The sequence below is a fragment of the Cibotium barometz genome, chromosome 6 (assembly GCF_041138505.1).
Source record: "Cibotium barometz isolate CiBa-2024 chromosome 6, ASM4113850v1, whole genome shotgun sequence".
Classification (NCBI taxonomy): Eukaryota; Viridiplantae; Streptophyta; class Polypodiopsida; order Cyatheales; family Cibotiaceae; genus Cibotium; species Cibotium barometz.
In genome coordinates, this window is record NC_141051.1 from 1,750,797 (window position 1) to 1,765,000 (window position 14,204).

Below are 14,204 nucleotides of genomic sequence, written 5' to 3' on the forward strand. Positions count from 1 at the left end.
AGCACCTTCTCTATAGTTTTGATTGCTTTGGCTGCTTTTGACTTTGGCTTAAGTTCCATGCAAATTCTATCTATAGATGTACAAGATTTTCTATGACTTTGCACAGAGCATGTAGTGTGCACATGTGGACCCTAGTAAGAGGATGTCAAGCACTTCTTTGAAGTTAGGATCTCTGAGATGTCTTATCGGTGCCTTCTCCTAGTATCTGAAGTCCATAACCGTAGATACCTCCATGAAATACAAGCAAAGAGATTTTGCATTGCCTCTTTTAGACATGTTGCAAATGCATTTGAGGGTTTTCAAACCCCGTGCCATGTGCCACTCCACACTAAATTCTATGACTCCCCCTCTACGAGAAGTTTTTTACCATTCTTTTGTTTAGATATAATACTTTGAATAGAAGTGTGATGGGAAATCCAAAATAGGATGTCAAAGTCTTCAATGTCCACTGCCAACAAATATGTTTTTAGAAATAAGATATAAATGTGTTGACAAAAATAAAAGTAAACTTTATACCTCAAAAGCGGCTAACCACCGAAAGTTGTTCTTTGATCTCTGATTACACACACTAAAATAAGGAGTCTGTATTTGTGATAGATGGATCAAGTGCTCTATTCATTAGTGTCACTAAGATACGTTCTTGCTTTTTTCTTTTGACTATCTCCGTAGTAACACTCACCAAGCTTGATTACAAACTTTAGTACACCTTGGACCTCATCATGAGTGATATCAAAGTATCTAACCATAGCAACTTGAAGTGCTAGAAGATCAAAGACAACGTTATTGGACTTAAAAAAAAGATCCTTCTATTTTCCTTGATACATGTCTTCTATATGGTATGCCTCTCCTAAAAATTCAATCACCTCATTGTTCATAGTATGTCGTTCTTGCCTGATGAATGTAGGTTTAGGTAAAATATTTGTTTTGATTTTGCTATCTTTTAGTTTTCTTGTAATGTTTTATAAACTTGAGAACACCCACACAGCTTACACCCACATTTTCAAGAGTGGCTTGAATCATATATGTATCAATTGTATTTCTCTCTAAAATCTCTTCAATAAATTTATTCTTTAATTTCTTTTATCTTTTCTTTTTAAACATACTTGGTTAACTGAAGTAGTGCCAATAAGTTGACCATATCCATCAATGGCTTTACATGGATCGATATTCTCTTTATTTGGATGTAGTGCTTGCATGTAATACCAATCCCAATACATTGAAATAGATATACGAAAATATATGTATAGATTAAAAGAAACATGACTAGTATCAAAACAGACCTGGTTGCTTGAATTCATTTTTAAAGGCTTCCATCGTTGACCTTGACATTCTCTATGTTGCTAAGCCTTTTTTTTCTTGATTGAACACCAAGTAATGTATTTTTTTTCTTGAATCTGCAAGTTGTTTCTCCAATGTGATGATTGTCTTTGCATTTGACTTCAGTTTTTCTCTCAATGATGGCCTTGAAGATTTAGATTTGGTAATATTTTCCATCGCAAGTACGAACGTACGAACATACCCCGGTTGAGTGCACAGCTTGCTTTTGCACATGTTACACAATAATCCAATGATTACCACTAATTACTCCCAATTGATGAATGCTTTTGGTTTTTTGATTCGATATTATTGTTGATATACTCCTAATAATATCTTATGCTATAAACAATGCAATCTAATGATGTTTGTGCAAAGATGTAATGATGGATTTTATGTTTTCATATGTAAAAACTTGAAAACTTGAAAAAATAGTAAGAGGAAGAAATTGAGCTTGAAATCAATGGAATAGGGAAGCACCACCTACTTGACCACATGATTCTTGAACTTAAGGGTATGCTCCATAGCTCTAAATAAACAAAATAACACAAGTTAGCTTAACAAAATCAATGGGGAGCATTCCAATCGGGCTAATTTCGATCACCATTCACAATAGAAATGCAAGGAAATCCTAAGCTTGAAATCAATGGAATAGGGAAGCACCACCTACTTGACCACATGATTCTTGAACTTAAGGGTATGCTCCATAGCTCTAAACAAACAAAATAACACAAGTTAGCTTAACAAAATCAATGGGGAGCATTCCAATCGGGCTAATTTCAATCACCATTCACAATAGAAATGCAAGGAAATCCTAACCTAGGGTGTTTCCTGGCGCAGCAGTACTAAAGGTGACACCAGAGGACCAATCGCCCCATGACATGGACATCTCTCGGATTTTATACTAGCGATACACATTTAAAATATTTTATACTAGTGATACACATTTAAAATATTTGATACCAATCGCCCCATGACATGGACATCTCTCGGATTATATTTTGCTTGGGAGAATATTTAGTCTTACCCACACTTGTGTGATTTAAGCACCCAAGATGTTTTTTTTGTTTGGGATTGGATTTAAGAAATAAGAAAGTAAGTTTTCAAAGGTTTTTAAACCTTTCACTTTTAGTGATATGCGAACGTGTCAATAAAAACCTTGCGCTTTTTTGCATGCAGTCGACGACAACGTGTAGTGCAATGTCATCTACTGCTTTGCATGTGTCGGCTTTCTGTGCCATCTCTCCATGGCAAGTTTCTAGGTAGGCCATGGCATGGTGATTGTTCGATTTGTCGGTGCTGTTACCTTCATGCGCAGTCGATAACATGCGATCTTCATGGTCCAATTTGCCGGTGTTGTTACCTTCACGCACAGCCGATTGTGTGGAGTATCACCTCATGTGCTACTTTACTTTGCATGTGGCAACTTTTTGTGCGATCTCCATGGCAAGCTTCTAGGACATGGCATGGTGATGGTCCGATTTGCAGGTGCTATGACCTTCACCTGCACAGTAGTATGACTTCTGGCATGCTTTTTGTTCTAGTGTCTTGGATGTCATACTACTTCTGGCATGCTTTTTGTTCTAGTGTCTTGGATGAGGGATGTTCCATGCATTGGCCATTGGAAGCTTCTAGTAGAAGATGCTAAGTGGTCTATGTGGCTCCTTCTATAGGGATCCTGATCTCATTGTGTATGGATCACCATGCGCTTTTCCTTGTCTGCTAGAGCTGATGTTGAATGTCCTAGAGGATGGCCATCATGTGCCCTTAGAATCTAAATGGTGATACATATATTCCATTGGGAAACTCTTGAAGAGTTTTTTTAGGTGATGGAAGAAGACTACATGTCTTTGCAAGAAAAAAAATGCAAAGTCAAGGAAGCAATTATAAATGGAGAAGATTACATGTTTCTCCTACCACCAAAAAATATGCTAGTTTGCCAAAGGACGATGCTTGCTTTCTTTAAAGTAGTCCTTGTGCAGAGACTATGCTCTGATTTTCCAACAAAGGCTCTGTTGGATCTCTTTATGTAGAGTGTTTAATTTGTCTTCTCACTTGAACTGTTTTAAAATATCATGGAACTAAATATATATATTGTGTGTTTGTAAGCAATTTGCTCTAAATTTTTGTGAACATTATAGCACTTGAAGGGTTTGAGTGGAGGTTCTGCTCCTTTTAATGTATAGACCTGTTAATTAACGCCATGTCAATGCGCATTAATTAATATGCACAAAAAAGAGTGAATATGCACACCAAAAAACATACGTGAGAAACACGACTCCACTCCTCTCTTTTTTTTTTTTTTTTGACATGGATAAGATTGTGTAATTCATAGTTCTTTAAACTTGGAATGTGCGCTGAAGGTCTAAATTTAGGAGCCCCCGATGGAATAGGTCAGAGAGCTCTTGAAGAAGTGGTTAGTTCATGACTAACCGGGTCGTGGGTTCAAATCCCTACGCCTGGAACAAAAATATGGAGGCCGGTGCCTGAGAGATGGAAGGAAAATAGATTTACAACTTACATTATGGCACGTGATGCTCACTATGCTCTTCTATCCCTCAAGAGTTTGCATCAATTTTACAATTATGACTTTAATGTTACATGTATAGTGGTATGTCTTTTACCATGGTCTCTGTTAGTACATATCAGACACTACCAAAAGCCGTTCCACCATGTACTTACTGCCCACACAATCAGGTGAGTCATGGCATATCCCATTGACTGTCTTTGGCAATGCCAGCACAATCAGGTGAGTGATGGCATCCTGTTGAGCTCCCTTGGCGATGTAAAAGTGACTGTCACGGCCGCATGGTCAGACAGGGAATATTCCTCCGGCCAAAACCCGTCTTCAACCTCAGGGGGGAAAAGGAATGCTTCCGTAATATGGAATCTGTGAAGCCTTTCTAATTTGGACGTGTTTTGCAATGTGGGGCCACTGGCTGTCCAAAGCTCCTCCACCTCTTGTAACCTTGGCGTGACTTCTTTGATTATGCTTGTCGAAGCATCATATAGTTGACCTGCTATTCCAATGGGCACTTTTGGACTTGCCAGAGTCGAGTTACTCCCTTCCACAGCAAGAAAGGCCTGTCCAAGATACAATTAAATCAGTAAAACTGAGTCAATCTTATACTAGCCATTACATGCAAGGCTTGTGAGCACTTGCCTCAAACTCATTGTAGTCAATAACACCATTCCCATCAATGTCAATCATGTGCATCAACTGCTCCATCTCCATCCTTGTCAAGCCTTCTGAACATGCTTCTGTGAGTCCCAGCTGCAAGCCAGTAAATGCTCAAGTTTCAATGCTCTTTCTCTCTCTCTCTCTCTCTCCCCTGGCAGCCCAGGACCAGCTGACAAGAGGGTATGCGGCATTGGCTTGGTTGGAGTGGCAATGTATTAAGTGTCAATTATATTCCAGCTCAACGTATCCCCAGAATATGACAATTGCTTTTCTTTTTCAAACACAAACAACTGACATGGATGCAGGATTATACATGGCATGTCACTTATGACGAGGCACTCCACATGTGTCAATTATATTCCAACTCAACGTATCCCCACAAGACAATTGCTTTTCTTTTTCAAACACAAACAACTGACATGGATACAAGATTATACATGGCATATCACTCATGACAAGGGTACTCAACATATCACCCACACACATCACACAACTTAGAGAGGAAGGGCCAATACATACTCATCCACACACGTCTAATGTGTATTTTCCAAACATACATGCTCCCTTCTAAGCACACACATAATACATCCCATTCCTCTTGAATGGGCTTCATATGAATCACTTGTCACATCTGTTACGGGCTTTTTTTTTGGTCCACTTTTATTTCTCCAGACTACGTTTCACGACTGATTTGGTAGATTCCTGGCTGATTTTGAAGACTTCTCCACAAATTTGTTGAACCTGTATTAGGGTTAGCAGCAGTAGTACGCAGTACCCACATACACAATGAAGCAATCGTGAGGAAGAGATGGCACACAACTCTATTAGATATTACTTGGAATGAGTTTATCAACAACGAGTAGTACAAGGATAAGGACACCATAAGTGAAATAAAAGGGTGTTCTTGGGTATGCATTTGCCTCCAAATCCCCCCTGTAGTGTAAGTATGAACTTGTACAAGGTAGGAGATCACTCTCTATGCCTAAAGCTTTTCGGAAGGCTTCAAACTTCTCTCTAGACAAAGCCTTTGTAAATAGCTCGGCAACATTATCTTGTGTAGGGCAATAAGATAGGTTGATCTCCCCTCCATGTAATCTTAATGGATCTCAATGTGCTTGGTACGTGCATGAAATATGGGATTTCGTGCCACAACCATAGCACTGACTATCACTCAGAATAGTAATGGGTGTCTGTTGACAATCACGAAGATCGGCCAATAATCTCCTCAGCATACACAATCTACCGTGGCAGTGAAGGCTGCCCTGTAATTGGTGGATTGCTAGGTATCATAATCACCAACCCAATCTGAATCACTATATACATGACTCTCTCTCCTTACATTTGAACTCGATGAAAAGCATGCTAACACAATTGGCAACTATCAAAGTTGTCATAGACGAAGACATCACAATTGCAGTCTTACTCGAGAGTCTTTCAGATGAAGAGTATAGTAATATTGTTACCACTCTTACAAATCTACCAACATCAAAATTAGTAGATAATGAAGCTTCTCTTTTAGAGGAGGAAAGAAAGATCAAGCAAAGAAGTTCCAATTCTAACTACAATGAAGGGGAGGCTTACTTCTCAAAGCAAAATCAAAAGGGCTACACCAACACCAAGAATTTCTCCAAGGGCTTCACCAACAAAACCAATAATGGATATGGATTATGTGGTAAGAATAATCATAAAGAAGAAAAACTGTTTTTTGAAGCAAAGACCAAAGCTTGAAGATAATCAAGAAGAAGATGAAGTGGAGGTCTCACCAAAAGAGACCAATCTTATGGTTAACTCAGATTGGGCTTTTTAGGCTACTCTTGCTACCAAGGACCTCTTAACCGACTTGTTGAAAGGTCGTGGACGTAAGTCAAATCAGCCTATCTCTTGGAATAATGATTTGGATATGGCCTTCAGACTTTTGAAAGATAAAGTCAAGAAAGCACCTACCTTAGCACTACCCGATCCTAGTCGGCCTTATGTTCTTGAGATTGACACGAGTGAATATGCGATCGGGACTGCTCTATTCCAAGATGGTAGACCTGTTGCTTTCGAGAGTAGAAAGCTGGATGACACTCAATCTCGTTGGCCAACCCTTGAGAAGGGGCTTTATGCTGTCATTCATGCTCTCAAGGTTTGGAGGCATTATTTATATGGCTCCAAGTTTGTGGTATTTACTGATCATCAGTCAATCAAGTATGTGTGTAATGCCGATGATTTGAGAGGAAGAAAAGCTCGATGGGCTGAGTTAATGCAAGATTTTGATTTTGAAATCCGTTATCGAAAGGGGTCCCTGAATAGTGTGGCAGATGCGCTTAGTCGGATCAGAGAGGTGAATACTTTGTCGTTCACCGAGATTTCTACTAACTTATTTAAGTCATTGAGAGGGCTTTGCAGGACTGATAGTTATTTTGGTCCATATTAGCAGAGGATCCAAGACGGGAGCTCATTGATTGACCAAGACTCAGTGACTGAGAAGTCTACCATTCAGGCTGTGGGAGGCCAGTGGATGATTCACAATGGTTTACTATTCCGTAATGAAAAAATTTGTGTACCAGATCTCGGACATTAGGTCCAAGATTCTTAAGAAGTGTCACAACGCCCCTTTTGCTGGACACCTTGGGGTACATAGGACATTAGCTTTAGTGAAACACACTTTTTATTGGCCAAAGATGAAAGGATATGTAGAAGATTATGTGCTCAAGTGTCAGGTTTGTCAAGCAAATAAAGTTGAATGCTTTAGACAGGTTGGGATGTTGCATCCTTTGCAAATCCCAAGTAATAAATGGGAAAGTATTTCCATGGATTTTATTACCGGATTGCCAAGAACACGTCAAGGCCACGATTCCATTTGGGTTGTGGTGGATCGCTTGACAAAAATGGCTAGATTTTTACCGACACGGAAGACCATTACAGCTACGCAATTAGAAAGGCAGTTTATCGAGCAATTGTTTAGACTGTATGGGTTACTGCAAGACATAGTCAGTGATAGGGACTCTAAGTTTACAAGTGACTTTTGGAGGCTTGTTTTTGAGAAGTTGAAAATAACTTTGAATTTGAGTTCCTCAGATCATTCTCAATCTGATGGCCAGACTGAAAGGATAAATCAAATTTTGGAGGATATGCTTCATGCATATGTATCCAAAAGACAGAGTTCATGGGAGGATTATCTTTCTATGTTAGAATTTGCATATAACAGTACTAAGCATAGGAGTACAAGTTTTAGTCCTTTTATGCTTATGTACAGTTTTCAACCTAGATCACCTATTACCGTGGGATTTTCAGGACTTCAGCACAATGCAGCACATAATTTTTTGCAAGATATGCAAGAAATGTTACAAGTTGCAAAGAAATCTATTAGAAGTGCTCAAGATAGAGACAGATTGATGGGGAGAAAACCTGTAATTAGGGTTTAGAGATCATTCATGGGAGACATACACAGAGAAGCAAGGGAGAGAGAGAGAGAGAGTTGTGGGGATAAGTCAACTCATGAAAAGCATGAGTGTGTGACTCCCCTATCACACATGTATATTGCACTAGTACACATAGTGCACTTAGTACATTAAAAGTACTAAGTGTACTATGTACTATAACTTATGGGCTTGTACACACTATAAGGGTGGGCATAACGCCTTTACCCCAACAACCTCCCACTTAAAGGCAAAGTGCCCTTAAGTAAAGGAAAAGAAAAAATCAGCATGTACATGATAATATACAAGGCCATATCAAGGCTGAAAATGGCCTCATCCAATGCCCATCAAGTGTCTGCAATGAGCAAACCGCTCCGGAGGCAAACTCTTCGTCAACAGATCAGCCGGGTTGTCATCCGTATGAATCTTAACAAGCTGAATTTGCTTGTTCTCTATCACCTCTCTGATGAAGTGATACTTCACATCCACATGCTTCGTCTTTGCATGAAAAACAGGGTTCTTTGCCAACTGAATGGCACTCTGACTGTCACAATGCAACAATGGAATATCCCCTGTATAGCCCAAATCAACCACTAACCGAGATAGCCATAATGCCTCCTTGCAAGCCTCTGTGGCTGCAATATACTCGGCCTCTGTAGTAGATAAGGCTGTGCACTTCTGCATCCTGGATATCCATGACACAGCACCTCCTGTGAATGTAAACACATAACCGGTAGTAGACTTCCGGTTATCTGGATGACCGGCATAATCCGAATCCGTGTAACCATGCACTAATGCATCCTGTTTGCCAAAGCAAATGCACAAATCCTGTGTGCCCTTCAGGTATCTCATGACACCTTTCACTGCTTCCCAATGCTTCTTGCCAGGGTTGGCCATGTATCTAGAAACCACTCCCACTGCAAATGCAATGTCCGGCCTAGTGGCAACCATGGCATACATGAGACTGCCACAAGCTGAAGCATACGGAATCTTGGCCATATCAGCCCTGTCTCTATCTGACTGTGGGCTGTCCATAGCACTGAGTTTCACATATGGAGGCAAAGGAGTACTAGCTTTCTTCCCCCCGTCCATATTGAACCTCTGCAAGACTTTGCCAATGTATTCCTTCTGAGACAAATACAACACATGCTGATTTCTGTCTCGAAGTATCCGCATACCCAAGATGTGATTTGCATCACCCAAATCCTTCATATCAAAGGTTTCATGCAGCCTCTTTTTCAATGCATCCATCTCTTTACGAGATTTCCCGGCAATCAACATATCATCAACATATAAAATGAGAATCAATAGACTGCCATCCAAAGCTTTCTTGGTGTACAAGCAGTGATCTATGTCACTTCTCCTGAATTTCTGAGATTTCATGAATGTATCAAATTTATGATACCATTCTCTTGGTGCCTGTTTGAGTCCATAAAGACTCTTTTTCAGCTTGCATACAAGCTTTTCCTTCCCACTTATTGCATAACCCTCTGGCTGCTGCATATATATCTCCTCATGGAGATCACCGTGAAGAAAAGCAGTCTTCACATCCATCTGAATCAAGTCCAGATCATCATGCGCAACCAAAGCCAACACAGCTCTAAGTGTGGTCATTTTGACCACTGGAGAGAAGATCTCATCAAAGTCCACACCATATTCCTGCTTGAAGCCCTTAGCCACTAACCTGGCTTTGTATCTTGGCTTTGCATCTGATGCAACTTTGAGCCTGTATACCCACTTGCATGGCAAAACCTTCTTGCCTGCAGGCAAAGGCACCAACTTCCATGTTCCATTTTTATGCAGAGAATCCATCTCTGACTTCATGGCACGCTCCCATAGAGCTTTGTCTGCCCTCTGTAAAGCCTCTTTGTAACATGAGGGCTCCCCACAGTCAGTAAGCATCAAATAGTCAACCCCTGGAACAAACCTGTCAGGGGCTCTAGAGGGTCTAGTGGACCTCCGTACCCAATGACCATCATTTGCAGGTTGCTGTCCAGCCTGCATATCACCCATTGGTGGCTCCTGTTCCATGCCATAAGGCTGAAAAATCATGCCCGGTATATCCTCCAACTGTGGTATATCCATAGGGATATCTTCTGCCATCTCTGGCTGTCCATTTGGACCATTTTCAGCACCATTTAAGGGCTGGTTTTCCTGCTGTAATGGCTGATTTACAGCCCTTTGTTGTTGTCCATGATGTCCATCATCATCAAAGATGACTCTGCCAGGCTCCTGTTGCCTTGCAGGCTCCTTATACATGCATGTTTCATCAAAAATGACATCATTGCTGCGTATGATCTTTCTATTCATGGGATCCCAAAGTCTATACCCCATTTCACCTCTGTCACCATATCCTAGGAATATGCATTTGTGAGACTTAGGATCAAGTTTGGTGCGCATTTCCCTGCGTATGTGCACGTACGCAACGCAACCAAACACTCTCAAGTGCTTGTATGACGGAGGCTTCCCTGTCCATACTTCTTCTGGCACTTTCCCACCAAGCCTCGTGTTAGGTGACCTGTTTATAAGGTGAACGGCTGTCATAACAGCTTCAGCCCAAAAACCATGAGGTAATGCAGCATGTGACAACATAGAACGGACCTTCTCCTGTATGGTCCTGTTCATCCTCTCTGCTGTCCCGTTTTGTGGAGGATCATAAGGAGTAGAGAGCTCCCTCTTGATGCCTTTAGCATCACAAAAGTCCTGAAACTGTTTGGACGTATACTCTCCACCATTGTCGGAACGCAAAGCCTTCAGTGTTTTGCCAGTTTGATTCTCAACAAGAGCAACAAACTTCTCAAACACTGAGAATGTATCACTCTTCAAACGAAGAGGATAAACCCACACCTTGCGTGTGGCATCATCAATAAAAGACACAAAGTATTTTGCCCCTCCCAAAGAAAGCTGAGGCATCTCACATACATCTGTATGCACAAGCTCTAACTGAGCATCTTTCTGTCCAAGAGCTTTCTTGTGGGGGCACTGTAGTTGCCTACCATATATACAATGCTCACAAAACTGAAAACTTGAAAACTTTAGAGAAGGCAAGTAACCCAAACGAGACAATTGCTCCATTCCTTTGACACTCATGTGTCCCAACCGGCTATGCCACATAGAAATTTCCGGCAGCTCGGTTGCATTTACATTAGCATGGTGACAAACACCTGCATGCATGAAATATAGAGTGTCCACCTTAGAGCCTCTGGCAACAACCAGTGAGCCCTTACTAATCTTCCACTTTCCACTACCAAATGTGGTAACATAATCAGCATCATCAAGCTGTCCAGTAGAAAGCAGATTCTTCTTGATCTCAGGCACATGCCTGACATCATGGAGCATAAGCTGTGAGCCATCTGAAAACACAAGTCTCACATCACCTCTGCCAAGTATCTTGCATGCATGGTTATCACCCAAATAAACCACTCCTTCATTGCCAGCAGTGTACCTGACAAACAAGTCTCTGCAACCTGTGACATGAAAGGAGGCACCTGAATCAATGATCCATGAGTGCATACCATGACCACCTGTAAGAAGTGAATGGGCATCAAGTGAAGACGTAAAGAGGACCTCATCCTCACTGCCACCTGCATGTGACACATTGATTTCTTCGATCTTGACTCCACTTTTGCCCTTTGGCTTTACATCTTTGGCTTCATCCTTCTCTTTGTCTTTGCCTTTTCCCTTTTCTTTCTGATCATTTTTCCATTTGTAGCATTGCTTTTTAATGTGTCCCTTCTTGCCACAATAATGGCATTCCAAATCCTTTTTCGAGCGAGACTTGCTCCTTCCCCTTTCTTGGCTTTTACCCCTTTGCTGGGATCTCCCACGTGCATTCATTGCATTGGACTTTTTAACAGAGTTGTTCTTCCTGTTCATCTCTTCTTGAAGAAGAGCACCCTCAACATCTGCATATGACAGCATAGCATTCGAATTGCTAGTGGCTGTCCTGAATGTGTCCCAACTCTCTGGCAAAGTGCATAACAAAAAAGTGGCTTTGAACTCATCGTCCATTGCCAACTTTTGATTTATAACCTGGCTGACAATACCATTAAACTCATTGAGATGGGCTGTCATAGAAGCCCCTTCCTTCATCTGAAGGCCTATGAGTTTCTTCAACCAATACACTTTGCTTGAGGCACTTTGTTGGGCATACAAGTCCTGCAATCTCTGCCACATTCCCCAAGCTGTCTTCTCTTCACGAATGCTGAAAAGTAATGAGTCTGACACAGACAACATGATAGTAGATCTTGCCAGCTCATCCATATCTTCCCACTCTTCAGCCGTAAGAGAAGCGGGCATCACACCCCTTTCTTTGATAGGCTTATGTTGCTTTTTCTGAAGCAACACATTGTAGCACTGGGTTTGCCAAATATCATAATTATGCGAGCCTTCAAGCTTCTTGATGTGAAGCAATGAAGAGCTCTCACCTGTGGTTGCCATAGCAAAATGCAACCTGTAATGCCTGACTCCCTGCAAATGTGCAAACACTGCACCCTAAGCACACAAAGTGCTTACAAATGTTCTCCCAAGCTTTATCTCCCACTGCGGAAGCAAGAATGCAACTTTTCTCTCACTTTTTGTGATGAAAACACCAAAATCTGGTTGCTGCAGATTTTGGACAGCACCTTAAATGTGCTCTTTTGCCCGTCCAAAGTACTGTACAGCAGTACCAAGTGCTCACCAATGATGTACCAAACCTGTACCGGCAATTTCAGCAGCTGAATTTGAACCTTTTGATCACTCAAAACAGTGTACAGCCATGCCAAAACATGCACAAAGGTGTGCCAAATCTGTACCAGCAGGTACAATAGCAATAAATGCTCTCCTGGCTGTCCAAATGAGTAAAAATCAGACTTTTACAGTCCCGAACACTGCATAAAACAGTCCCGAACAGAAATTGGGCAAAAGCCCCTTGACTGCAAGCTGATTTCTGAAGATTCAAGGCATAAATGTCTTGCCTGCTGCTTTGCCAAGCTCAACAAGCATACAAACCCCTTGATTTAAGATCAATTTTTGATCATACATGGTACATTGACGCACATAAAGGCATCCAGAGTGTTCACGATGCTTCCCCCTGGCCACATATACATCAAATACATGAAAGCCCCTTGATTTACAGGCACATTGAGTGCTTGTAAGGCATCAGCACATTAACCACAGCATCAAATGCGATTGCCTGCATGCAAATCGACCAAATCGGCACAAAAGCCCCTTGATTTGCACTGCAATTTGCTGCAATTTGCTGCGATTTTGCCCAAATGTACAATTTTTCACATCATACAGCATGTATGAGTGCTTAATTGCACAATTACATCAAAAGCCCCAAATTTCGACACCAATTTCCTGCAAATTGATCCTGATTTGACCAATTTCCTGCAAATTTATCCTGATTGTGACCAATGTCACCCAATTTTGCCAATTTTGCTCAAAAATTGAGCAATTGGGCACCTGTACCTGCTCAATTGATTGATTTGACAAGGAAAATCCAAAATTGAAGCAAAATACCTTTGATTTAATCCAATTTGCAGGCTGAATTTTTGTTGCAGGAATCAGCTTCTGTTTTGTGCAGGTGAGAAGGAGGGGTACTTGTGCTGCAGATTTGATGGCTGCTCCAATCAAGATGAAGCGTTTGTGCAGGTACGGCTGATGCTGGGCGCTGGCTGCTGCTGAGGTTGCTGCTGCGCTGAAAATGCTATTTTGGTTGGGCAGCGTGGAAGTACTGCTGATTCGACGTTAGCAGCTGGGCAGCGTGGCTGCACGTGGCTGACCCCCACGACCAGATCTCCACGATTCACCTGCTGTACGCCACCCTTATGTGTTGACGCACGATTGTTTATGCCGTCAAACGCCCAGCGCTTCTTCTTCGCCTGGCTGATTTGCCTTCGCTCGTGTTTGCCTGCGCCGTTTGCCTGCGCCGTGTGCTCGTGGCTGCTGGGCAGCCCGCCTGGCTGCTGGGCAGCTGGGGCAGCCCACGCTGATGGCTGGGCAGTAGTTGAGCCAGCCCACGCCTACTGGCTGGGCAGAGACCAGGCGACCAGCTGAGAAGAGGCGGCCAACAGAAAAGGAAGCAGCCAGCAGCAGAAAGAGGCGACCAGCAGAAGGGCAGCCAGCAGGAGAGCACGACCAGCAGAAGGGGGAGAGGGAGGGACAAACACCTGCTCTGATACCAGTTGATGGGGAGAAAACCTGTAATTAGGGTTTAGAGATCATTCATGGGAGACATACACAGAGAAGCAAGGGAGAGAGAGAGAGAGAGTTGTGGGGATAAGTCAACTCATGAAAAGCATGAGTGTGTGACTCCCCTA

The 14,204-nt window shown here is 42.0% G+C and overlaps 1 protein-coding gene across 1 annotated transcript in view; it reads right to left on the reverse strand.

The window, feature by feature from the left end:
• Positions 1–3,800: 3,800 nt before the first annotated feature.
• LOC147637333 (putative calcium-binding protein At1g02270) overlaps positions 3,801–14,204 on the reverse strand; it is a 28,244-nt gene continuing 17,840 nt past the window's right edge. Inside the window, exons 9-10 of the mRNA XM_086799106.1 lie at positions 4,478–4,588; positions 3,801–4,398 (exon numbers count right to left, since the gene is read on the reverse strand). Of these exons, the coding sequence (XP_086655232.1) occupies positions 4,060–4,398; positions 4,478–4,588 (450 nt within the window). The 3' untranslated portion in view covers positions 3,801–4,059. The remainder of the gene's footprint in view (positions 4,399–4,477; positions 4,589–14,204) is intronic.